This window comes from Notolepis coatsorum (genome assembly GCF_963971535.1).
Source record: "Notolepis coatsorum genome assembly, chromosome: 10".
Taxonomy (NCBI): domain Eukaryota; kingdom Metazoa; phylum Chordata; class Actinopteri; order Aulopiformes; family Paralepididae; genus Notolepis; species Notolepis coatsorum.
Window position 1 is genome coordinate 122,186,765 of NC_140174.1, and position 25,465 is coordinate 122,212,229.

Genomic DNA, 25,465 nt, shown 5'->3' on the forward strand with positions numbered 1-25,465 from the left:
TGCCCATTTAACACAATCAGTAACATTTAAATCAACAAAAAAAAAGGCAATGGAAATATCATTTGACATTTTTATTTTTGATCTCTTCCAGACATTTAAATGAAAAACAATCTATTGTTTTTAATACAAATAGACAGCCTGTTCACTGTTTTTGGTTCGTTTTTCCTTTTTTCCCGATATTAATATCCTATCACAGCGCTATATTTTGGCTGGAAAAGGCATATTGGGAGTCAGAAGGTGCAGTACCGGCCAGATCCTGTCAGTGGGGCTATCTCGAGAATGCAGTAACCCCCCCTCCTTCCCAGTCCCTAGTGGACCTCTGCTGTTTTCTCTATCGCTCTATCAGCTTAGCTTAGTTAGCTCACGCTAACGCAACGTTAATTTCAGTATTTAACGCGACGTGGGCATAAAGGAATGGCGAGGATGGAAAGCATGTTAGATGCATTTGACCCCTTGTGGGGAAAAAAACAACAGGCATTTATTTCTGGCAAAATAGGCGGACTCTGAAGCAATGGTGTCTAGGGATGGGTACCGAATTCGGTACTTTTGAGGTACCGAACCGAAACACGTCGGTACTACCGAGTATCGAATCAAGTGAGAAACCGAAAAAAAATGAAAAAAAAATTAAAAGAAATATTTTTTATTAATTCTTTTTTTTTACCTTTTTTTTTTTTTTTTTTTTTACACTCACTGCTCAGCTCGCGTGAGTGACGTCATCGCGTCATCACACGCCTTGGATAATTTAGGAGTGAAATACGAATGCAAGGCTTGAAAGCACTACTCGCAAGCCCGCCCCCAGATAATATTTACCAATCGCAACGGCCAATTAACAGTCCTCTGGGCACGTTCACTTTTCTTTTCATTTGAGTGGATTTTGCAAACACACAAAATCTCTCTCTCTCTCTGTACGTTCAATGATTTGTCAGTAGCCAACCTTTACGCGCTATAAAACGTATAGTTTCATGATAATAAATATTTAAATTCATTAGCTATATTTGAAGTGAACTATTCTAAAATGATCAAAATGTTTCACTGTGCTCCTACATTTCTTTCTGAGCAGCACATGTGTCAAGTCCTGCTACCTCTAGGGGGCAGCCTTGCAGAATCTAGCTCCACACGGACTCTCTTCCTGTTATCACACATCAGAGAGGTAAGCTTTTTATAGCTCCTGCACTTGCCGTACGGTGTAGCGCTCCTCAGCTGACAGGCGGTAACCTTTCACATCTTTTTCTCTAGCTTTCCAAGTCGTGTGTATCTCCTCTCCTCTCCCCTCCTCTCCCCTCCTCTCCCCTCCTCTCCCCTCCTCTCCCCTCCTCTCCCCTCCTCTCCCCTCCTCTCCCCTCCTCTCACCTCTCCTCTCTTCTCCTCTCCTCTCCTCTCCTCCTCTGTATCTGTTTCTCCGGTTTGGTCAAAAGGCATTCACTCAAACCTCCGGGGATACGTTGCCATTCAAGAGGAAGTTGGCTCTGTTGTGAAGTTTATTCCTGGAAAGGTCCTCGGGCAATGATGAAAAATATATCCGGAGAGGTCTGACGATGACGACCCTTGTTTAGGTCCAGGCAGCAGGCGCTTTGTTATAGGGCTGGGCGATATGGCCTCTAAATGATATCGCGATATTTTTTGGCCATATCGCGATACACGATATATATCACGATATTTTGACATTTCCTCTAAATCACTTAAAAATGCTTGATTTAACCCTTTGATGCATACAGTCACGCCAATATGATGATTATAATAAGTCCCTGCAACATATGTTTGCATTATTAAACCATGAAGATGCTTTAAAAAATAATTTAATGAAAATGTACTAAGAGTAGTCTACTGACAGTCACACTAATACATTTTTTTATTTACATCTAAGACAATTTATATAAAAACTCTTGGGTGCCTAAGACTTTTACACAGTACTGTGTTTTCTATCCACTTTAGCCAAACACACACACACATATATATATGTATATATATACACACCCTACTGTGAGAAAATAATAATCACACACAAAGGTATAATGGCTTATAGCAGACTTAATGATTTTAGAATATTTCAGATAATGAAATTAAATGTTTATATCATCAACTATCCAGTTAGTATTTATACTGTCTGTAACGTTTGGCTACTTTAAATCATTGAATGTAGAGAGAGAGCGAGAGAGAGAGAGAGAGAGAGAGAGAGGGGGCGAGAATGAACAAGAGAGCCAGCCCCCCCCCCCTCGGGTTTTGTTCTAGGTTCGCGTTTTGATCGTCTAAGCTGCCGTAGGTGATGACGTCACACTCTAATGTAAACAGGAAGAGATGGAGATGGAGACACACGGAGATGGAAATTGAATGATATAGAAACGAATAACCAATAAATATGAAGTTATGTTTAAACTTCTGTTGTCAAGCGTTGTCAATATAACCCACCCCCTTTCCTCACGAATGGAACTAGTCTTGTGGAGTCCGCTTTGACCGTTTAGCAGCTATCGCTAGTTAGCTTAGCATAATCCTAATGGATACCTTGGTTAGCAGCTACCGTTAGCTCATTGCTCGTGTCTATTAAATTACATGTTATTAAAGGTCCGCGCTGGTCTGTCTAATGAAATTACAACCGCAACATTATATCGCACTGTACAGCCCTGACTACACTAAAGTTAGCCTATAGCTCCTAGGGATGGGTACCGAATTCGGTACTTTTGAGGTACCGAACCGAAACACGTCGGTACTACCGAGTATCGAATCAAGTGAGAAACCAAAAAAAAAATAAAAAAAATGTATTAATTTTTTTTAAACTTTTTTTCTTTTTTTTTTTACTTTTTTTTTTATGTCAACGTTCACACGCACAATATATGCTTACCTAGGATTTGACTTGATTCAACAACAAAGCAGTCGGAGCAATGACAAGCCGAAAACTGTCGAAATTGTAGTTATTTGAAGTTTGGATTTTTTTGAGGTAGGTAGACTGAGGTAGGTAAATTAAATTTCTTGAGACTAAAGTACCGAAAAAAGGTACCGTTGGGTACCGGTATCGATTCACAGGTACCGGTATCGGTTCAAATGTGAAAGGTACCCATCCCTAATAGCTCCGCCGTCCCTGCTACACTCGGGACCAATACTCTAACGTTAGCCTATACTGCTCCGCCGTCCCTTCTCGAGGAAAGCACTGTGAGTGTCTCTCGGCCGCGGGCGGTGCCATATAAACTAAATACTTGATGTTCGCGATATAGTACAGTACTACATCTCGGGTAGAACAATCCGCGATACATCGAGTATACTCGATATATCGCCCACCCCTACTTTGTTATTAGATTTGGGAAGTTCAAGTTGCGATGCCGACTCATAGTGATGGTTCTTCTGACCTCTTTTTGGACCTCTGAAGCTGGGGTTCTAAAGCTGGGGTTCTGAAGCTGGGGTTCTAAGGTTGGGGTTCTTGTAATCATAGTAATCATAACTACCTACCTCATACTATAGTCTACCCATATACTCTGTATGATAGCATGTACAGTAGAGCCATATGGAATCCGCGATCACGGAATCGCGGACGGAATCGCGGAATTGAGCAATAAAAATGGAATCGACTATAAAAAAAAAAAAATTTATTTAAATTTTTTTATTTTTTTTATGTTGTGGGACTTGTACAGCACTTTGTTCAACTTTGTCAGTGCTGTAAAGTTTAAATCTTAGACAAACAAAACACTTCTGCTTTCATGAAATATTGTAAGCCGTCATTTGAGGGTTTATAAAAGCAGCACAATGAACACAAATCTGTCAGTGCCGAGTCCGACCTCATCTTAAATAACAAACAGCATTGCTTGTTGTAGTTAACAAAGAGAGGCAGAGTTGATTTAGCTAAAATATATATAATCTTTTATTTTTTTTAATCAAATTCGTTTAAGGTAAAGAAAGGACTCGCCGGGAAGATCATAAAATTCTCTTAAGTCCTGAAACGCACGGAGGCCGTTCTTATCATAAATATCCTCCAGAGTATGAACCCCCCTCCTTTGCCATTGAGGAATATTAACCGGCTTGTGCCCAACAAGTAATTGCTGGTTATTAAAAATTGGAGAGTCCAGGTGCCATGGGCATTTAACCCCACACGACTTCTGTACATTACGCCACGTCTGGATCACGTGAGTTATGATCGTTCCATACCTCAGTCGGCATTTCGAAATAGGGACAGTGAAGTACACCACATCCTGCAATCTTAGCGGTGAGACCGCCGCCGCTTCTAAGGAGCGCCAAGATACAGCATCTACAGGGTCTAGCCAGCACATCAGAGGTCTCAGTGAAAAGGACCAGAAATAAAGCTTAAAATCAGGGATTGCGAGGCCCCCATCTTGTTTCCTACGTTGAGTAGTAGCTCTTTTGATTCTCGGGCGTTTGTTATTCCAGATAAACTTAGATACCATCGATTGTACCTTGCGCCAGTGGTCTATTGGAGGGGGCAGGGGGAGCATTGAGCGAACAAAATGTATCCTAGGCAGGACGTTCATTTTGATTATGGAAGCTCGGGCTTGTAAGGAGTTAGGAAGGGACGACCATCTGTCTAGATCCTGGCGTATTTTATCATAAGTACCCGTGAAGTTGTACTTAGTAGTTTGACTCAGCGTGGGGAATATCTCTATGCCTAAGTATTTAAAATGTTCCACTATGGGGATATCAGCTGGTAGTCGCACCGCCTTGGCCAGCTCATTAAGAGGTAGGCAGGCTGATTTGTTCCAGTTAATCTTAAAGCCTGACAATTTACCAAAGTCATCGATTATTCCCAATAATTTTGTGGCCGACCGGGAAGGGTCATCCATAAAAATCAGTAGGTCATCCGCATAGAGAGCAATTTTGTGTGGTGTATTATTGATCATTATGGGGACGATGTCCTCCGATTGCCTAATAAATTGGGCCAATGGTTCGAGGGAAAGCGCGAATAGTCCTGGGCTCAGAGGACAACCCTGTCTAGAAGATCTGGAGACTGGGAAAAGTGTGGAACAGTTTTTGCCTGTCAGTATCATTGCCGACGGCGAGGCATACAGGACTTTAATCATATGAATAAAATTATTTCCAAGACCCATGACCTCAAGTACCTTCCACAGGTATGACCATTCTAGTTTGTCAAACGCCTTCATGGCATCCAAAGACAGAACTGTGGACGGAGCTGTATTGTCTTTACTGTTATCGACTACATGCAACAGCCTCCTAAGATTATCTGCAGCCAGGCGCCCCGGGATAAAACCAGTTTGATCGCAGTGTACCAATACCGTCATAAATCTCTGCAGGCGGCGGGCCAGCACCTTGGCAAACACTTTTAAATCGGCCCGAGAAGACTCAAGGGCCTATAGCTACCACAATCATTGGGATCTTTATCCTTCTTGAGAAGTAAAGAAATCAACGCCATGTTAACATCTCTTGAGAACTCCCCTTGTTCGATAGCGTAATTGATCATACCGAGCATCAATGGACCCAGTTGGTCCCAGAAAGCTAAATACACCTCGGGTGGAATACCATCCCAGCCTGGTGCCTTACCCCTCTGCATTTCAGCAATCGTCTCCCTTAGTTCCATAAGAGTGATCGGTTTCCCCAGTTCCTTAGCCTCTTCCTCAGAAATGTGGGGTATCTCAAGCCCGCCAATGAATGATTCAAATTTAGAGTCGTCGAGATTAACCTCTGAGCTATATAACTGTGAGTAAAACTCTTTAAAAGTGTCGTTGATCTTTTTCGAATCAGTAGTGACTGTACCCTGTCGCGTCTTGATCGAGGGGATATCCGAGAAATGATCATTCAAGCGTATTTTCATTGCCAATAGATGGCTAGGCCTGGAGCCGTGAAAGTAGTAATTTTGCCTTGTCCTATGTATCAAGAACTCAGACTGTTGTTTAAGTATGGAGTTTATTTCTTTCTTGACTATCTTACGTTGTGTGTTTAGTCGTTCACTATAGTTAGTTTGCAAAGAAGCGTATAGGTCCGCATATAATGTTTCCAGTCCTTCTAGTTTTTTTGACCGGGATTTACGCAAATTGGAGGCGAAAAGTGTGACATGACCCCTGATAAATCCTTTCAATGCGTTCCATAGGACCCTGGGGTCATCGACCGTGCCAACATTGATCTGCAAGAATTCAGCTAGTTTACTCCTGAACTCAGAACAGAAATCATCGTTCTTTAATAAGGTTGAGTTAAAACGCCACCTGGGAGCTCTCGTGGAGAGCCTGCCAAAGGTTGCCACAAGGAAAATCCCCTTGTGGTCCGAGAGAGCCAGGGGAACCAGCGAGACGTCGAAACTATCAAACATATTAGGGGACGCGAATGCATAGTCTATTCGAGAGAAGGTTTTGTGTCTGGCTGACAGGTGAGAGTAATCCTTGAGGGTGGGATTGGATAAGCGCCATAGGTCTGCGAGCCCCGTGTCCTGGGCCCACATCCTGAGGGCCTTAGAGGACCGTTTTTGGTCGCTTGTTTCAGAGGACCCGGACCTATCCATCTCCGCATCCCAGCACGCATTAAAATCGCCACCCACAATGAGAGCGTATCCAGTAAGTTCCAACATATTCTTCGTGATTGTATTATAGAACGCTGAATCAAATGTGTTAGGGGCATACAATGCTATTATTGCCATCTTCCTATGAGAGAATTCAACTTTTGCTATAGTAATCCTTCCCTCCGTGTCCGACCACACATCCAGGACTTTGATATCAAGGTTACGTCTTGTAACTATGACGACTCCTTTCGTCTTATCGGCTGAGGATGAGGAGATAACGTGATATTGTCGATTTGCTAGCCTTGACACATCACCCACCAATAAATGCGTCTCACTAAGGAGAGCAATGTCAATATTTCTTCTCTTCAATAACCAAAGGACACTGGCACGCTTGTGTGGGGCGTTAAGACCCCCTGCGTTCCAAATTAAAATATTAAATTTAGCCATGGTCGAGTTTGTCTAAATGCGTAGAGAACATACAAGTGCAGCCAGGCTGAGTACAGAGGCGCTGATCCAGGCGGGCCCAGACGGTCAATCCCAGGAGTTCAGAGGAGGAACAATTACACACATATAAGACAACAGTACATAAAACACAGAAAAATACCACCCCAGTTACAACCCCCCCTCCTTCTACTCTAAACCCTAACCCACCCGTCCTATTAATAACCCTCCTATACCCACTCTCCAATCCCCTCCCTATGCCCCATCCACTAAGGATGGTCATCTTCCTATCATTTCCCACTGGAGTCATGGATCCAATAAGATGCTCTCCACTCCGACCCCCCTCTAGATAAACCCCTGATTAAACCCCCACTAGTCCAATAAACACAAATAAAAATAAAAATTTTATTCAATAAAGATATCGGTCGAAAACCACCGTGAGCCTTGGCCCTAACATGAGACAACTATAATGGAAAAAAATAGCCATTATTATATAATAACTCAGCATCAACCCTGTAACCATCTACTTCCGAGTCTGCATATTAATGTCGCAATGTTATAGCATAAATGGATAAAGGAAAATTCAAAACAAAATTTAATTAAAGCATACCAGCAGATAGTCTAAGGCAGGATCGGATCACAGTTAAATTGCGCGAACAGATGTCATTTAAACAGCGACAATAAGAAGAAAGGGAAAAAAGGGTTATGGTCAAAGTGCACGCATGTAACAGCCCCTCTGATCAGGCACAACGGCTGGAATGACATAACCTATGTAAGAATAGAATTAAACACCTTCATTAACCCGGGGATAGTAATAAGCTATATCTGACACAACCTGTTATCATATATTGTATATATATATTCAACCGACCTTCTACTACTGGAGCCCAAAGCTCAAAACAGCCTGGATATAAAAATAAAAGCATACAAGAAGTTAGTTAAGGACCCGATCACCGTTGAATTGTGCAAACCTATGTCACTTAAACAGCAACAACAACCAAAATACGTAAACATTAACAGGTCTCGAATGTCTCGACGCGGGCGATAGACACAGCCTGCTAGCTAGCCCGAGGCTAGCGCGTAAGCTAGTGATGAATCCGGCTAGCACGCTAGAGTCTGTTTTGTACATTGTTCAGCTAGCTCGCTAGCTTTCATAGAGGCGACACACGTATGACCATGAGGTCAGCATTAGCAAGTAACAGAAGTCATTGGGATGCCCCGCTAGTTTGGATGGGCAGTGGACAGTTAGCATGTCTGGGCATGACAACAAGCATTTGTGAGTAGTCCGCCCCATCAATGTATTCAGGCCCGCATCGCCAAGTCACTCACCCGACATAGATATCAAGCTACAGTCTCGGCTATCCCCCCGAGATATTCCTTCGCTTTAGCCAACGACCAAAATGAACGCCGATCATCGTCCTTACCCAGCACAGATAATTTCGCGGGAGCGAATAGCGTAGGCCTCAGGCCTAGTTTCCATAGCCTGGACATGACTGTACTTTGTATTCGCCTCTCTGTGCTTGAACCTCCGGCGTAAAGTCTTCGAAAATGGCCACTTTGTGATCGCCAAGACTTAGTTTACCCCTTCTGGCATGGGCCGACCGCATGATGAGCTCCCTCTGCTGAAGCCTGTTCAGCTTGACAATGATGGGCCTCGGCTCTTTGTTCACTCCAGGACTGGTCCTTCCCGCTCTGTAGGCCGATTCACATACGGGAGGACTGGGGAGAACATCTTTCCCCAGTATTTCCTGCAGCAATTCCGGCATGGTCTCCGAGAGACGGCCTCCCTCGTTGCCCTCCGGTACACCAACAATCCTGATGTTGTAGCGTCTCTCCCGGGACTGCATTTCCACAATTACCGACTGTAGTTTGGCAACTTCAGCCTGCCTAGCGAGCAGGGAGGTCTCCAGACCCGCCACCCTCTCGCCTTGTAGTGAGACCTCTGTCGTTAGCGTGGCTAGTTCGTTAGCATTAGCCGAGGAGACAACGTGCAGCGACTCCATCTTGTCTTTCAACGGGTCGACCGCCAACCTAATTTCCTCTGACATCTCTCGATGAAGGTTATCAAAAAATTCCGCCTGTAAAATTCGCTGTTTCAGCGAAGCGTGTCTCAAAGTCTGCATGGAGTTTGGTCATGACCGAGAGTACAGCTTCGCTTATCTCACTGATACCGGGCGACGGCGAGGCTAGGCCTGGTGGCAGTTTGCCGGCTGGGGCGCTCATGGATCTGGTCTCCACCACCGACATCGCAGAAAGTTGAAAAAAGTCGACGACAGTAGTTGAAACTCGACGACTCAACAAGCAGACAAATAACAAATAAAAATAAAATAAAGACTAATGGGGAGAAAAGTATATTTCGCACGATAGAAGGGAGCTCTTTGAACTGCTGCCGTCAGGCAAGCGATACAGGAGTCTCAAGGCGAGCACAGAAAGACTCAGAAGAAGCTTCTATCCCCAGGCCATCAGGCTGCTAAACGAACAATGAATGAACACTACACAACAACAACCACCAAACGCACATAGCACACACATCCACACGCACACACTCACTTTAAACAAACACACTGTAGCACCCACTCCACACACTTATAGCACACACCCACTTTAAACAAACACACTGTAGCACCCACTCCCCACACTTTATATTTATGGATGAAGGATTGCACTACAACTCGTACACCTTACTGTAAATTGTACCTAAAATTGTACCTCATCCCATTTCTGCTTTGCACTAGATAGTACTGTACATTAGTACACTGCATAGTATTGTGTATTGTATATTATATGGTAACTCAGAACATTGTACATATGTCTATACCGAACACTGTGACCTCATTTTCTTCTTCTAAATTCATGCTATATTATGTTATTATGTTATTTGATACTATCTTGTCTAGCACAGTCTCTGGAGCGTAACAGTAAGAAGCATTTTGTATGAAAGTATTCTGTACTTCTGTATGACAACTATTAAAGAACTTGAACTTGAACTTGAGCTCACGTGAAACACGTCTACTCCATGATCGCCTAGCTCCGCCCCCCTGTTGTTGGTTTCCTTAAACATATACGTGAATGAACAAAATTAAGTAAAAAAAAAATATATATATATATATTCAAACATATATATATATATATATATATATATATATATATATTTTAAGTTTTTTTCCCCTTTACGAGTGATACACGATCACTCGAGTATATCATACGATCAATCTATCAGGATTCTTCTTAAAAATTCCCATCCCTACTCCTATCCCATTTCCCCCTATCCTCTCTCTCTTCTCTCCTAATAATAATAATAATAATAATAATAATAATACTGGATTGAATTTATATAGCGCCTTTCACATACCCAAGGCACTTTACAATAAAAGCGCCTTAGGTACGTGAAATGTCTCCTCTCCCCTTTCCTCCTCTCCTCTCTTCTCTCCTCTCTCCTCTTATCCGCTCTCCTCTTCTCTCTCCTCTCCTCTCCCTTCCACAACTGGCAGCGGCTACACATAAAATGAGCTGTGATGTGGGTCTGGACAGTTTAGTGCTTGTTCCTGCATCAACTGATCTAGAGGCCTATACGCTCTTTTAATGTCTTTTTTTAATTCATAGCGCAACTATCAAGAACAAGTACAAGATGTCATCATTAATTTAAATCTTCCCACCTCTCCCCACCTCACCTCTCCTCTCCTCTTCTCCTCTCCTCTCCTCTCCTCTCCTCTCCCCTTCCCTCCTCTCATCTCTTATCCTCTCCTCTCTCCTCTCCCCACCTCACCTCTCCCCACTCACCTCTCCTCTCCCCACCTCACCTCTCCTCTCCTCTCCTCTCCTCTCCTCTCCTCTTCTCTCCTCTCCTCTCCTCTCCTCTCCTCTCCTCTCCTCTCCTCTCCTCTCCTCTCCTCTCCTCTCCTCTCCCCTCCTCTCCCCCTCCTCTCCTCTCCTCCTCTCCCCCCTCCTCTCCTCCCCCCCCTCCTCTCCTCTCCTCTCCTCACCTCACCTCCCCCCTCCTCTCCTCCTCTCCCCCCTCATCTCCTCTCCTCACCTCACCTCACCTCTCTCCTCCTCTCCTCCTCTCCTCCCCTCCCCCTCCCCCCTCCACCAGGTATGGATGTGGACAGTGCCAGCTCGGTGGTGCTGCAGGCCCTCACCCAGGCCACCAGCCAGGACACGGCTCTCCTGAAGCCTGCGGAGCAGCAGCTGCGACAGTGGGAGACCCAGCCCGGCTTCTACTCCGTCCTGCTGGTGAGGAACACACTTAACCTTTAACCTCTAACCCTAACCCTAACCCGTCCTGCTGGTGAGGAACACACTTAACCTTTAACCGCTAACCCTAACCCGTCCTGCTGGTGAGGAACACACTTAACCTTTAACCTCTAACCCTAACCCGTCCTGCTGGTGAGGAACACACTTAACCTTTAACCTCTAACCCTAACCCGTCCTGCTGGTGAGGAACCCACTTAACCTTTAACCTCTAACCCTAACCCGTCCTGCTGGTGAGGAACACACTTCCTTTACTTAAGTAAAAGTAGAAATACCCAGGTCAAATAGTACTTAAAGGAACACGCCAACATTTTGGGAAATTAGATTATCGCCTAGGCTAATCGGTCATGTTCTCTTCCATTCATTGTAATAAGCTAGGCTAACATGCAGCCAGATAGCTTTCTACTGAACGCACAGAGAGGAAACTGGTATCCATCATCTTGTCTCTCTCTGTGGCGTGTTCTTTTAAGTAAAAGTAAAGAAGTGTTTGATATTGAATAAGTATCAAAAGTAAAAGTACATAAACTATACTAAGTCCCCCTCTAACTTCAATTTCAAAAGAAGGAAACCAAAGCGCTCGAGTTGCAGTTCAAAGAAGCATTCATTGAGGCAAACGGCTAGTCACATAATATTAAATACATGAAATGTTTTTGTATTCAAGTTGTTGTTTTTGCGAGAGCTTGTATGCAGCCTCTCCAGTTCAGTGACGCTATGTGTTTTTTTTTCTTTGCTAGTATGGTCATGAAATTGGTATTAAAAAGGTCTTAAAAGTCTTAGATTTGACTTGTCGAAACCTGCAGAGATACCCTGATATACTTGACATCACGAGTTAGATTCTTACTTCTCAGGTTTCCGGCTTTGGGAGAGAGTACAGTAGCTCATGTTAACAGATATTGATTGAACAGTCGTGGAAATAACGCATTCGAATGTTTCATTTGAGTGGCATTCCCCTTTAAGTTCCCCATCTTTCCCGGTTTATCCTCATCGATTCCCATGTTTACACGTCGTCTGCTCACGTTCCTGCCACTGCCCTTTATGAATGCAGGTCCATTCACTCCCGAAAAGGTCAACAACTGCTCGGAGGGGTGTACGTGTCGACGGCCGCGTGTCGATGACCGCGTGACCCAGGACGCGGTGGTGATTGGCGTACACTCAGAGTGCCTAGCGTCTGTACTGAGCTTGGCACATCTGCTTTTGGCTAACCTGCAGGAAACTCTGAAACTAGACAGTGGGGCAAGAGTGGCTCAGGAAGTCGTCTGGTAATTGAAAGGTTCCTCCCGGGCAGTGTGTCCTTGAGCAAGACTTAACCCCTAATTGCTCCCGATGTGCAGGTTGGCACCTTGCATGGTTGTGAATGTGAGGAATGTTTGGATAAACGCTGCTCTATAAATGCACCATTTACCATTTAGACACTAGTATCTATGGGTCAGTTTAGAACCTTCATGACCAATCAGGTCACCACAATCTGTTTTCTGTTTTAAAATGTGCTCTTAATGGTTCTTCTGATTGTCTGATGTTTCTGTATTTATAAATGCACTATGACACTTGTGAATGTAACACCTCGACGACACTGTAAATTTGTTGAACTACTCAGTGTATTTATCAAGTATAAAATAAAGATAATACCCGGACAGTGGTGCTGTTGTCCAGCAGGGGGCACTCTGTCCTCTGGACTTGGCACTAATAATGTCCCTGCTGATGACAGGGACACCATACAGTTGTGAATGCCGTCCTTCAGATGAGACGTTTAAACCGGGGGTTCCCCTGGCGTTCCTGATCAGGTCTCTGACATCATGGCCACCGAATCATCAGTCGTTAACGGCCTCTCGTCACTGTGTGTGAAACATGAAGTTTGCTATTTGATTCATAGGGTCCGTTATGAACTTGATGTCTATTTGATTCATAGGGTCCGTTATGAACTTGATGTCTATCTGTTTCATAGAGTCCGTTAAGAACTTGATGTCTACTTGATTCATAGGGTCCGTTTTGAACTTGGATGTCTGCTATTTGATTCATAGGGTCCGTTTTGAACTTGGATGTCTGCTATTTGATTCGTAGGGTCCGTTTTGAACTTGGATGTCTGCTATTTGATTCATAGGTTATGAACTTGATGTCCAAAACGGTACAACTTCCTTTCACCAACATGTTGAGCTGGCTGTTAGCAGCGGTTCACCTGTGAGTAGGGCTGGGTAATACTGTACAGCATTTATCCTCTATTGCGATCATATTTCTTATTTTATCTTAGTTTGTCGTGAATCCTTATATACAATTCTGCTGTCTACATCAATGAGCATTTGTTGTGAAATATTTTCACTATTCCAATTCTTTTTTTGATCAACTTTTTCTCCTTTTTCTGTATTTTTCTCTCATCCCAATTTTGTCGTTATGCCAATTCCCCCCTCCCCTTCCTGGTCGTTGCACGCATTTGCCCCCCACTTGCCGGTCTAGGGAGGGTTGATAGATACTATCACATGTCCCCTCCGATACATGTGGAGTCAGCCAGCCGCTTCTTTTCACCTGACAGCGAGGACTCTCACTGGGGGAGTGTAACGCGTGGGACGATTACACTACCTCCCCCAGATCCCTTCCTTGCTGAGCAGGCGCCCCGACCAACCTGTAGGAGTTGCTGTTTACAACGACCAGGATACACACCCCGCCGGCTTCCCACCCGCTAACACTGCCAATTGTGTTAGTATGGACGACTGACCGAGCCGGAGGTACCGCTGACAGCTGGATTCGATACCAGTGTCTCTGCGGTGGTAGGCAGGCGCTTAGTCCACTGCGCTACCCAGCCAGCCCTCACTATTCCAATTTTCAGTTTGATGCTGTGTCACACATCCGATTGTCCATGCGGTACAATATGATGGACATCAGTTGGATTATGTAATGTGCATCTTCTAGGCGGATATTGTGATGTTTATCAGTGTTGAGAAGATTCCTTGTGCTTATTACAGTGTTTGTTGTCCTCTCTGTTGCCTGTATCACCTCTTGAGTGTGTCTGGACCTTCCATGCACCACATCACCTCTGAGTGTGTCTGAAAGCAGCACATTGAAACATGAAGAAACATCACAGTGAGTTGTGGTGTTGACTTTACCATGTGGTGAGTTGTGGTGTTGACTTTACCATGTGGTGAGTTGTGGTGTTGACTTTACCGTGGTGGTGAGTTGTGGTCCTGACTTTACCACGGTGGTGAGTTGTGGTGTTGACTTTACCGTGGTGGTGAGTTGTGGTCTTGACTTTACCGTGGTGATGAGTTGTGGTCTTGACTTTACCGTGGTGATGAGTTGTGGTGTTGACTAGGGCTGCACGATTAATCGTTTTTTAATCGAAATCGCGATTTGGAATGATGCAATTATCAAATCGCCAAGCCTGCAATTAAAAAAAAAAAAAAAAAAAAAAAAAAAAAAAATTATTTAACCAGGAAGTCCCATTGAGATACAAGATCTCCTTTGCAAGGTAGACCTGGCCAAGATGACAGCAATAACATTTGCAATACATCACACAGCAATAAAATGTGCGATACATCATACAAGTACATAATAAATGTGCATGTATACAATACATCACATGTAAACACAAAGCAGAATAGTCTACATGATAGTAAAAGTGTATAATACAGGGTAATACAGTAATTTTGCAGTTGGGACCCGACTACAGAAAGCAGCAACATTCTTCTTGTAATTATTTTTTTAAATATGTTATAATCGCATCGCAAATCGCAATCGCAATATCTGTCAGAATAATCGCAATTAGATTATTTCCCAAAATCGTGCAGCCAGGGGAGGAAATTAGGCTACTTTACTGGCCAAATGCTAGTATTTTTTACGTTTGGCTGGTAAAAAAAAATCAGATACCCGCCAGTTGGCTGGTAAGCCAAAAAGTTAGTTTCCTCCCCTGCTGGCGAGTATACAAAAAAATAAAACATTCTGCAATCACTGCACTGGCAAACGGTGCGCGTCTTCTGAGTGTTCGCTTTAGTTGACAGTGCCACGAGAGCACTGCACAAGACCACCCGCGGACATATAATGTTTAATAAACGTTTGCGCAGTACTGGCCAACCCGCGGACATATAATAATAAAAGTCATGCGGTACTAGGCTAGCCATCAGGAGCACTCTCAAACAGATAACGTTAAACACAGCAGAAGATGGAAAACAGACAGACTGACCAACGGGGAACTGCATCCAACCCTAGTACAACCCTCGAGTATAAGTTACTAAGGACACATTTAAATCACAGGTGTAATGTTAGTCTACTGGAACTGTATACAGTGGTTAGCTTCTAGTTAGCGTTTTAGCTATAGCTGCTTGCTAACTAACGTTAGCCCCGTGTGCTCAAAGCAGCCAGCTAGGTGTATCTGTTATGACTATAATGTTTCCAAAAAAGCACCGGACTACGACGTAAGGTTAGACATTTTATTTCATACTCAAAAGCCCCTGGCTTGCACATCGCAGTCACGAAAGGGGCTAGCTCAACCAGTGCACTGTGCACAACAGCACACCAACCCAACTGACGTTACCACAACACTTGACGGTACTTCACAGCACTGTCGTAAGACCACCGTGCTGTCTTAAAGGCACAGTGTGCCTACCCAGATGCATACACAACATTGACGCGGCTTGACATACAAAGAAGTAATTATCACAATTAGCGATTTTTTTTGTCTGGTAAAAAATCAGTTTGGCTGGTAAAAAAATCAGATACTCGCCAGTTGGCTGGTAAGCCAAAAAGTTAGTTTCCTCCCCTGCGTGCAGCCCTAGTGTTGACTTTACCGTGCTGATTAGTTGTGGTGTTGACTTTACCGTGGTGATGAGTTGTGGTGTTGACTTTACCGTGGTGACAGGGAACAAAATAAACGTTTTGACTTACCAGCCAAGGTGGCTGGTAGATTTAAAAAACTACCAGCCAGGCAGATTTTTTACCAGCCAAAAATGATAAATAGCTTTTTAGTATATATTATTACTATATAATACTCTCATATGTTCATATGGCTCCCAATTTTTTTTACACGCCAGAGTGGCTGAGTAGCCTCTGTAATTTACCAGCCAAAGAGGAAATCTACACGCCATTGGAGCTTGGCGGGTGATAATTTTGTTCCCTGCGTGGTGATGAGTCGTGGTGTTGACTTTACCGTGATGATGAGTTGTGGTGTTGACTTTACCGTGATGATGAGTTGTGGTGTTGACTTTACCGTGATGATGAGTTGTGGTGTTGACTTTACCGTGATGAGTTGTGGTGTTGACTTTACCGTGATGGTGAGTTGTGGTGTTGACTTTACCGTGAGAGTTGTGGTGTTGACTTTACCACGTGGTGATGAGTTGTGGTGTTGACTTTACCGTGATGGTGAGTTGTGGTGTTGACTTTACCGTGATGGTGAGTTGTGGTGTTGACTTTACCACAGTGGTGAGTTGTGGTCTTGACTTTACTGCGGTGGTGAGTTGTGGTGTTGACTTTACCGTGATGGTGAGTTGTGGTGTTGACTTTACCACAGTGGTGAGTTGTGGTCTTGACTTTACCGCGGTGGTGAGTTGTAGTGTTCACTTTACCACAGTGGTGAGTTGTGGTCTTGACTTTACCACAGTGGTGAGTTGTGGTGTTGACTTTACCGTGATGGTGAGTTGTGGTGTTGACTTTACCACGGTGGTGAGTTGTGGTCTTGACTTTACCGCGGTGGTGAGTTGTAGTGTTCACTTTACCACAGTGGTGAGTTGTGGTCTTGACTTTACCACAGTGGTGAGTTGTGGTGTTGACTTTACCGTGATGGTGAGTTGTGGTGTTGACTTTACCGTGATGGTGAGTTGTGGTGTTGACTTTATCGTGATGGTGAGTTGTGGTGTTGACTTTACCGTGATGGTGAGTTGTGGTCTTGACTTTACCACAGTGGTGAGTTGTGGTGTTGACTTTACCGCAGGGTTCGAAATTAAGGGGGGCTTGTGGCAAAATGCCCTTGAAAATTTACCAAATGCCCTCGAAAATCAGTTAAGGGGGGCAAGAAAAGCCCCCGACACTTTGCACAGATGTTTAGCCCTTAGTATGCACTAGGGATGAGCATTTTAAAGAAAAATCCAGATCGATTGAACTATACTCGAGTGATCGTGTATTACTCGAAAAGGGGAAAAAAAAAATAAAAAAAAAATATATATATATATTTTTATTTGATTAATTAATTAATTTTTTTACTTATTTTTGTTCATTCACGTATATATGTTTAAGGAAACCAACAAACAGTTATAATCTTACACATACATGTGAACAAATATGTAAAAAAAAAAAATTATAAATCTTCATAAAAATTTATAATTTAGATTTTTTTTCTTCGGTTTTTCTCATAGCTGCGAGTAACGATTATTCACGCCCATCCCTAGTATGCACACGCACAGTATAATATCCATGTAATAAATAGTTTGTTAATAAACTCCGTTACTTGAACAATTTTCACTGTGCTCCTAAATTTCTTTGTGTGCTCCTAAATTTTTATTTAGATTTTTTTATTTTTTATTTGTATCTACTTTTTCCCCCCATTTTCTATTTTTCACAACATTAACACAACATTATGCATACTTTTGACAATAAATAAAATCAGAATTAGTTATTACTTGCTTGCCTGGGTAAATAAAGGTTATAGAAATGTAAATTTTATTTTAATTTAATTTTTTTTAAACAGATACCGATATTTTCCAATATCACATTTTAATGCCAATATCGGTAGGCCGATAATATCGGACATCTGTTGACTTTACCGTGATGGTGAGTTGTGGTGTTGACTTTACCACATGGTGAGTTGTGGTGTTGACTTTACCACAGTGGTGAGTTGTGGTGTTGACTTTACCGTGGTGGTGAGTTGTGGTCCTGACTTTACCGTGATGGTGAGTTGTGGTGTTGTCTCTCATCTGAAGTAATCTGAATAAAGTACAGGATGTTTCTTTCTTCCAGCCGACAGTTTCTCCACTGTAAATCAGCCTCATGCGCATGGAGCTATACTTCAATATAATAGCCACTGCACGCCACCATGACAGCCCGTTGCCTTGGTAATGCACAGAGAAATATATACTTTTATTAGAAGACATCGCCAGGAATTAATTGCGGGATGAGAGATGAGATATCAACTCAGCAGCACCACCGTAACTTGAAGTCATTTTAGCTGCAGGCCATTTCTTTCTCAATGTGCTGCTTGCTAGCTTTCTATGTTTGAGTACATGTGTGTGTGTGTGCACAGTAGGGTTGTCACGATACCAAAATTCGTTTCGATACTATACCAATATGAATTTCGATACTTTTCCTCAAAATCAGGGAAACACTCTCAGATGTCATTATTGTTCTTTATTTTAAAACGCAACAATGAACAATGACAAGAATAAATAAATTAAATTAAAAGCAATGGCATTCAAAATGCTGGAGAACTTTTTTTGCACTCAAAACAGTTGCTGTACAAGGTTTCTGAACCCAGATTTCTCAACTGTATATATATTGGAACTTGGTCCACACAGATGAACTCTGAGACTGCCCTGTTGAGCCTTTTATCATCTTTGGGCCTAAAAGAAAAAATTGTTTGTTTCCGGTTGTCGACCGACCCTGCTGATTTAGATGCGACCAAATTTATTTAAGGAGTAAAAAAAAAAAAAGTAAAATACAAAAAAATATATATATAATTTCTTTGTCTTTTACAATAAAGTTTCATAAAAATCTTTGTCAAACCTTTAGTATTATGGATATTAAACATGCTGGCAGAGTACATGCATCCATGTTGTTGTGAAAATTTTAATTAAATAAAGAAATTCCCTATCCATAGTCGCCGTGGGAAAGAATAAAATAAAAAAAAATCCCTACCTACCTGCCTTAACTGACAACCAACAGGAAACAAACAATATTTTTTGTATGCCTTGGACTAATTTGTGTACTTAATATGCTGCTAAAAAAAAGCTGGGAGGTTAGGTTGCTTCTGAGTGGGGGGAGTCACTCTGTGAGCCAAATGCAGCAGACTTCTGTAGTTCAAAAAAATTCAAGGGGTAGAAAAAGTATGGTTGTAACTTGTATATTATTATTATTATACATTTGTCATAGCAGAGGGCCTAATTAGTTTGAGATACCATAACCTAGAAAACATTTTGATGAGTGAGACTGATTTTATATATAGCCTATCATAATCTAGAACTAGGTTATGTCATATTGTAGGCTGTTTAACAAAAATAAAATAGATTTCCGTTGTCTTTATACAGTATGTATGAACCATTAAATGGGCAATTGTCAAATGTATCTTTTGTCTTTGTATAAATCACGTTTGTGACTAAGCTATAGAGATGCACATGTGCATCAATTCATTTCTGTTGTGGGTAGGCAACAGGGGAGGCTGTGTTTACTAGCTTTCAGCACTGCAGTTTAGGCTATGTATAGCTTATTATTAGGCTTTTCAATTTATTTTCTATTCTTGCTAATAGCATTGTGGACATTTTCTAATGCTCGTATAAGGAACTGTAGTCACGAGAGCTAGCATAGCTCATCCAACGAATGTTGGCATCAATGGCATGACTACAGTACTGATAGGAGCTACTGTAGCATTAACTTAACGTTAGTTATCATACCATCGGCAATTGCAGTGAGGATCTTTATTAACGTTAGCTAGCTAGCACATTTTGCATAGAATAAACTCGGCTAACGTTAGCTTATATAGCTAGCAAACTATAATTCTAGTTAAAGCTAGCTAGCTAACGTTAATCAATAAAGATCCTCACTGCGATTGCCGATGGTTATGATAACTAACGTTACGTTAATGCTAGCTCTCGTGACTACAGTTCCTTATACGAGCATTAGAAAATGTCCACAATGCTATTCGCAAGAATAGAAATCTCAATCTTTCTCCATCAGAGCTCTCTCTTCCGGTAAACTAGCGCAACATCATCACTGACAGCATCGCTGTGCTCCAATAGGAAGGCATTCACATGCATAAATGAATAAATTAAATAGAGAAAAAAATACAGTTTTTTTCCAAACGCAGTATAGTATCATTTCGAACACTCTAGTACCGCGGTACTATACTAATACCGGTATACCGTGCAACCCTAGTGCACAGACGGGAATAAGGGGACCTTGGACATTGACAGGAAGGTTGACTGTACCACCAGTTGCCTGACCTTCTGCAGGGACATGGTTGTACCAGCAAGGACTGTGCGCTGTTTTCAAAATAACAAGCCCTGGATCATACACCGCTGACCTTAAGAGGCTTATTAATGAGAAGAAGGCTGCATTCAGGAAGGATAACATGGAAGGGCGCAAGCAGGTGCAGCGGAAACTAAAGAGGAGTCTGAAGCCAAGAAGGACTATAAGAAGCAGGTGGAGAGGAAGCTGCAGCACAACACCAGAGAGGTGTGGAGGGGAATGAAAACCATCACCGGCTATAAGCAGGTAAACTGCCAGGCAGAGGGTGATGATGTGGACAAGGCCAACGAGTTTAACCAATTCTACAACCGGTTTGACACGCAGCCAAGGTTCGCGGGCTGGGCGATTAATCGATTTTATCGATTAATTCGAATTCATGATTTAGGACGATTTTTATTTTTATTTATTTTTTTATTGTTACTTTTTTTTTACGATTCACCTTTTATTTTACAAAATGTTTGGTGAAAGTTAGGTTTGCACTTTATTAATCCCAATAGGGACATTCATTCTTGTTTGATGATCAAGAGGCACCTTTTATTTGTTTTAAGTGAAGATTGGTGAAAGTTAGGTTTGCACTTCAATCCCAATAGGGAAATTCATCTTGGTTTGATAATTTTTGTGTGTCAAATAAAAACAAAGCTTATTTGAATGATTTCCTTGGCGTTTCTAGTTTTTTAAGAGAAAAAAATCTATTAAAATCGTAAATCGGATGTGGCGTGAGTTTAGGCCATATCGCCCAGTTGACCAGGCCACACCGACCTCCCCTCCCACCTCTCCAGCTGCAGCCCCTCTCACCTCTCTAGCTGCAGCCCCTCTCACCTCTCCAGCTGCAGCCCCTCCCACCTCTCCAGCTGCAGCCCCTCTCACCTCTCCAGCTGCAGCCCCTCCCACCTCTCCAGCTGCAGCCCCTCCCACCTCTCCAGCTGCAGCCCCTCTCACCTCTCCAGCTGCAGCCCCTCTCACCTCTCTCACCTCTCCAGCTGCAGCCCCTCTCACCTCTCCAGCTGCAGCCCCTCTCACCTCTCCAGCTGCAGCCCCTCTCACCTCTCTAGCTGCAGCCCCTCCCACCTCTCCAGCTGCAGCCCCTCTCACCTCTCTAGCTGCAGCCCCTCTCACCTCTCCAGCTGCAGCCCCTCTCACCTCTCCAGCTGCAGCCCCTCTCACCTCTCCAGCTGCAGCTCCTCCTCCTGACCCCACCCCCAGTCTCACCTAGCCCCCCCCCCCTGTCACCTATCCCCACCCCCTGTCACCTAGCCCCCCCTGTCACCTGCCTCCCCCCCTGTGTCACCTGTTTTTATACACCTGTTTTATACACCTGCTTTTATCTCATCACATTTGTATTGGTAGATAGGATTTACTTGAATTTGTATCATGTGAAATCATGTGAAATTTTATCATATACCCTGAATTTCCCCAACGGAAGTTATCTATCTATCTATCTAATCTATCTATCTATCTATCTATCTATCTATCTATCTATCTATCTATCTATCTATCTATCTATCTATCTATCTATCTATCTATCTATCTATCTATCTATCTATCTATCTATCTATCTATCTATCTATCTATCTATCTGTGTGATTGATTGAAAACTTTATTAACAGATTGCAGAATGGGTACAATACAGTACGACTCAATACACACAATTGTTAAGGGGATGCAGACCAGAGAAAGACTTTCGTCTTGTTTACATCAGGGTCCCCCATTTTCAATTAATCATAAACATTTCAGACATTTCAGATTTCTTTAGGCACTTTGAGCAACACAAACCAAGTGCCATTCAGCTCCATGGTATTGGAGTGACGGGGTAGCTCTGCTGTTCTACCTGACCGCCCAAGTAGAGCCTGTATCTGGGAAACACTGATGTTGACGTGGTCCCCTTGTTTGTAAACATGTTGACGTGGTCCCCTTGTTTGTAAACATGTTGACGTGGTCCTCTTGTTTGTAAACATGTTGATATTCTCTTGTTTGTAAACATGTTGATATTGTCCTCTTGTCTCTTGTTTGTAAACATGTTGACGTGGTCCCCTTGTTTGTAAACATGTTGATATTGTCCTCTTGTCTCTTGTTTGTAAACATGTTGACGTGGTCCCCTTGTTTGTAAACATGTTGATATTGTCCTCTTGTCTCTTGTTTGTAAACATGTTGACGTGGTCCCCTTGTTTGTAAACATGTTGACGTGGTCCTCTTGTTTGTAAACATGTTGATATTCTCTTGTTTGTAAACATGTTGACAGTGTCCTCTTGTCTCTTGTTTGTAAACATGTTGACAGTGTCCTCTTGTCTCTTGTTTGTAAACATGTTGATATTGTCCTTGTTTGTAAACATGTTGACATTGTCCTCTTGTCTCTTGTTTGTAAACATGTTGGTATTGTCCTCTTGTTTGTAAACATGTTGACATTGTCCTCTTGTCTCTTGTTTGTAAACATGTTGGTATTGTCCTCTTGTCTGTAAACATGTTGATATTGTCCTCTTGTTTGTAAACATGTTGATATTGTCCTCTTGTTTGTAAACATGTTGACGGTGTCCTGTTGTCTCTTGTTTCAGAATATCGTCAACAACCACAACCTAGATGTGAACGTCAGATGGTTGGCTGTGCTCTACTTCAAAAATGGCATCGATAGATACTGGAGGAGAGTCGCCCCACAGTGAGTAGACCTCTCTCGCTCTCTCGCTCTCTCTCTGTCTCTCTCTCTGTCTCTCTGTCTCTCTCTCTCATTTTCTCTGTCTCTCTCTTTCTGTCTCTGTCTCTCTCTGTCTCTCTCTCTGTCTCTCTCTCTCTCTCGCTCTCTCGCTCCCTCCCCTCTCTGTCTCTCTCTCTGTCTCTCTCTCTCTCTGTCTCTGTCTCTCTCTCTCTCTCTCTCTCTCTCTCTCTCTCTCTCTCTCTCTCTCTCTCTCTCTCTCTGTCTGCCAGTCGCAGACTGTGTGGGTGACTCTCACTCAAAGCGCTTATGGGCGGAGCCCATCCAAAAATTACTTTATGCTCTGTCTCTCGCTCTCTCTCTCGCTCGGCGTCTCTACCGGCTTGGCTGGTCGTTCATACTAACACCGGTGGGTGGGGATTGGACGTTGTGGACAGCGACTCCTACAGGTCGGTTGGTGCGCCTGTACAGCAGAATCAGAAAGTATCGGGGGCAGCGTGAGCCTCCCACGCGTTACTCCTCGCCACTGAGAGATTGCGCTGTTCAGGTGAAAAGATGTGACAGCTGCCTCCTCGTGTACAGGAGGGGACACGTGATGCAAGGCTTGGTCCTCACTGCAGCTGACCAGTGGGAGGCCTAGTCTAGCAACGTTCGAGACAGGGGAGGGGAGAATTGAAGGGAGAATTGGCGAGGCAAAATTGGGATGGGAGAATTTTTTTTGAAAAATAAGGTGAAAAAGTGGATACAATTTCTTTTTAATTTGTAAAAAAGAAAATTTAATATTTTTTTTTCTATTCATTCTGTTTAAACCATTCTGTTTAAACCAATCAGGTTTTTTTTCACAGTTGCAGATAAAGATTAGGCTACACTAATATTATACTATTAAAAGAAACTGATTTGTTATATTCATTAACACTTTGGATGCCAGCAACGCGCTTTGTTGTTAGTTCATGCCGACCGTTGTTGAGTTGAGTGCCCGCCAACGCTATATGTTTGTCGTATTTATTTTTATTGGCGATTTGAATTCATATTTCATCAATCGAGCCTCAGGTTAGTGTTGCAGACTCTCTCTGAGCTCAATTGGGAAGATACCGCCCCCTATCGTCTCTCCCTGTGTAACTGCACCCCATTACTTTAGACTGCTGAAGGGGGGGGGGGGGGGGGGGGGGGGGGGGGGGGGGCAGTTTCCTCATTTTACTTTTCCGTCAAGCCAACTGAATAATCCATTGTGATCGCCGGCCCGGAAAACGCGTGGATTATGTATTTACAGTACCCAATGCTGAATCAATAAACGCGATCGATATTTGGAATGGCGATCAGGAATTGGAATAATCTTTTTGGATAACATCTGATCTGAGGTAAGGCATTTATTTTACCAGTCTTAGGATAATCAGAGCTATTTTCACAGATATATCAGCGTTTGCCCTATGCGTGTGTGGCTGTGATCGCTGATGAGGAAATGAGAGAATTGATATTTCAGCCCGCTTCTATAGCGTGCATAAGTACACATATATTCTATCGATAATGTAGCGTTTATTTTAAAACGATTCATAAATAGGCCGAAAAATGACAACGTTTTTGTGTATGCCAGAATATTCCAGTAAATGCAGATTATCACAGAATCTTTATATTTTCCTTGAAAACGAGGGCTTTTCAAAATGCTATAAAACGGAAATGAACAGATTAAAAAAAAAAATCCGTTTAGACAATGTTGACTGCAAACAAGTCATTGATAAACGACGGGCAGATTAGACACATAGCCATAATTTAAGACAGAGATTATGCGTTCACAACGCTATCATTGAAGTGGGTGGTGGCATTGGGTAAGGCGCACCGCATGGCTGGTAATCAAAGTGTTAGGGCGTTTTCACACCTGGCTTGTTTGGAGCTGTTGATTCGAAACCTGGAGCGTTTACCCGCTATTTCGGTTCAGTTGGGCATATATTAGTGATGCACCGATGTGAAAATTGTGGCTGATACCGATAACCGATATTAATATTGCTGTTCTGGCCGATACCGATATTTACCGATGTCGATATCTCTGTATAGAAAACACTTTTTTATGATAATCAAATAAAGTGCTATTTTCCAAAACGCATAATTTTTTTTACTTTTGTAACTTATTTTCAGAAATGACTGATATTTTGAAACTATTTAAGGCCAAAACATATAAAAATAAGAAAAAAAAGATAAATAATTTTTTTTTTTTTTTTTTTTTTTTTAATATCGGCCCTATCTTGATATCGGACCGATACCGATGTGTAAAAAAACGGCCATATCGGCCGATATTATATCGGCGGCCGATATAGCGTGCGCATCACTAGCATATATGAACACAGCAATCACATTCTGTTGCGGAACAAAACAAGCGGACCGAGACCACCTAGAGAGGGTGGTCTCGGCGCGGCGCACTTCCAAACGAACCCGACGCGACTCGTATGCTGTGAGAATGCAATCGATTTAGCAAACCGACACAATAATAATAATAGTAGTGAGCCGTGGGTCAACGTGGAGCAGCGATGACTCGGTAC

General features: G+C 42.8%; 1 protein-coding gene across 1 annotated transcript in view; it reads left to right on the forward strand.

The window, feature by feature from the left end:
* The window catches only part of ipo11 (importin 11), a 577,792-nt gene that overhangs the window by 22,941 nt on the left and 529,386 nt on the right, over window positions 1-25,465 (forward strand). Inside the window, exons 2-3 of the mRNA XM_084323169.1 lie at window positions 10,980-11,119; window positions 22,840-22,940. Of these exons, the coding sequence (XP_084179295.1) occupies window positions 10,982-11,119; window positions 22,840-22,940 (239 nt within the window). The 5' untranslated portion in view covers window positions 10,980-10,981. The remainder of the gene's footprint in view (window positions 1-10,979; window positions 11,120-22,839; window positions 22,941-25,465) is intronic.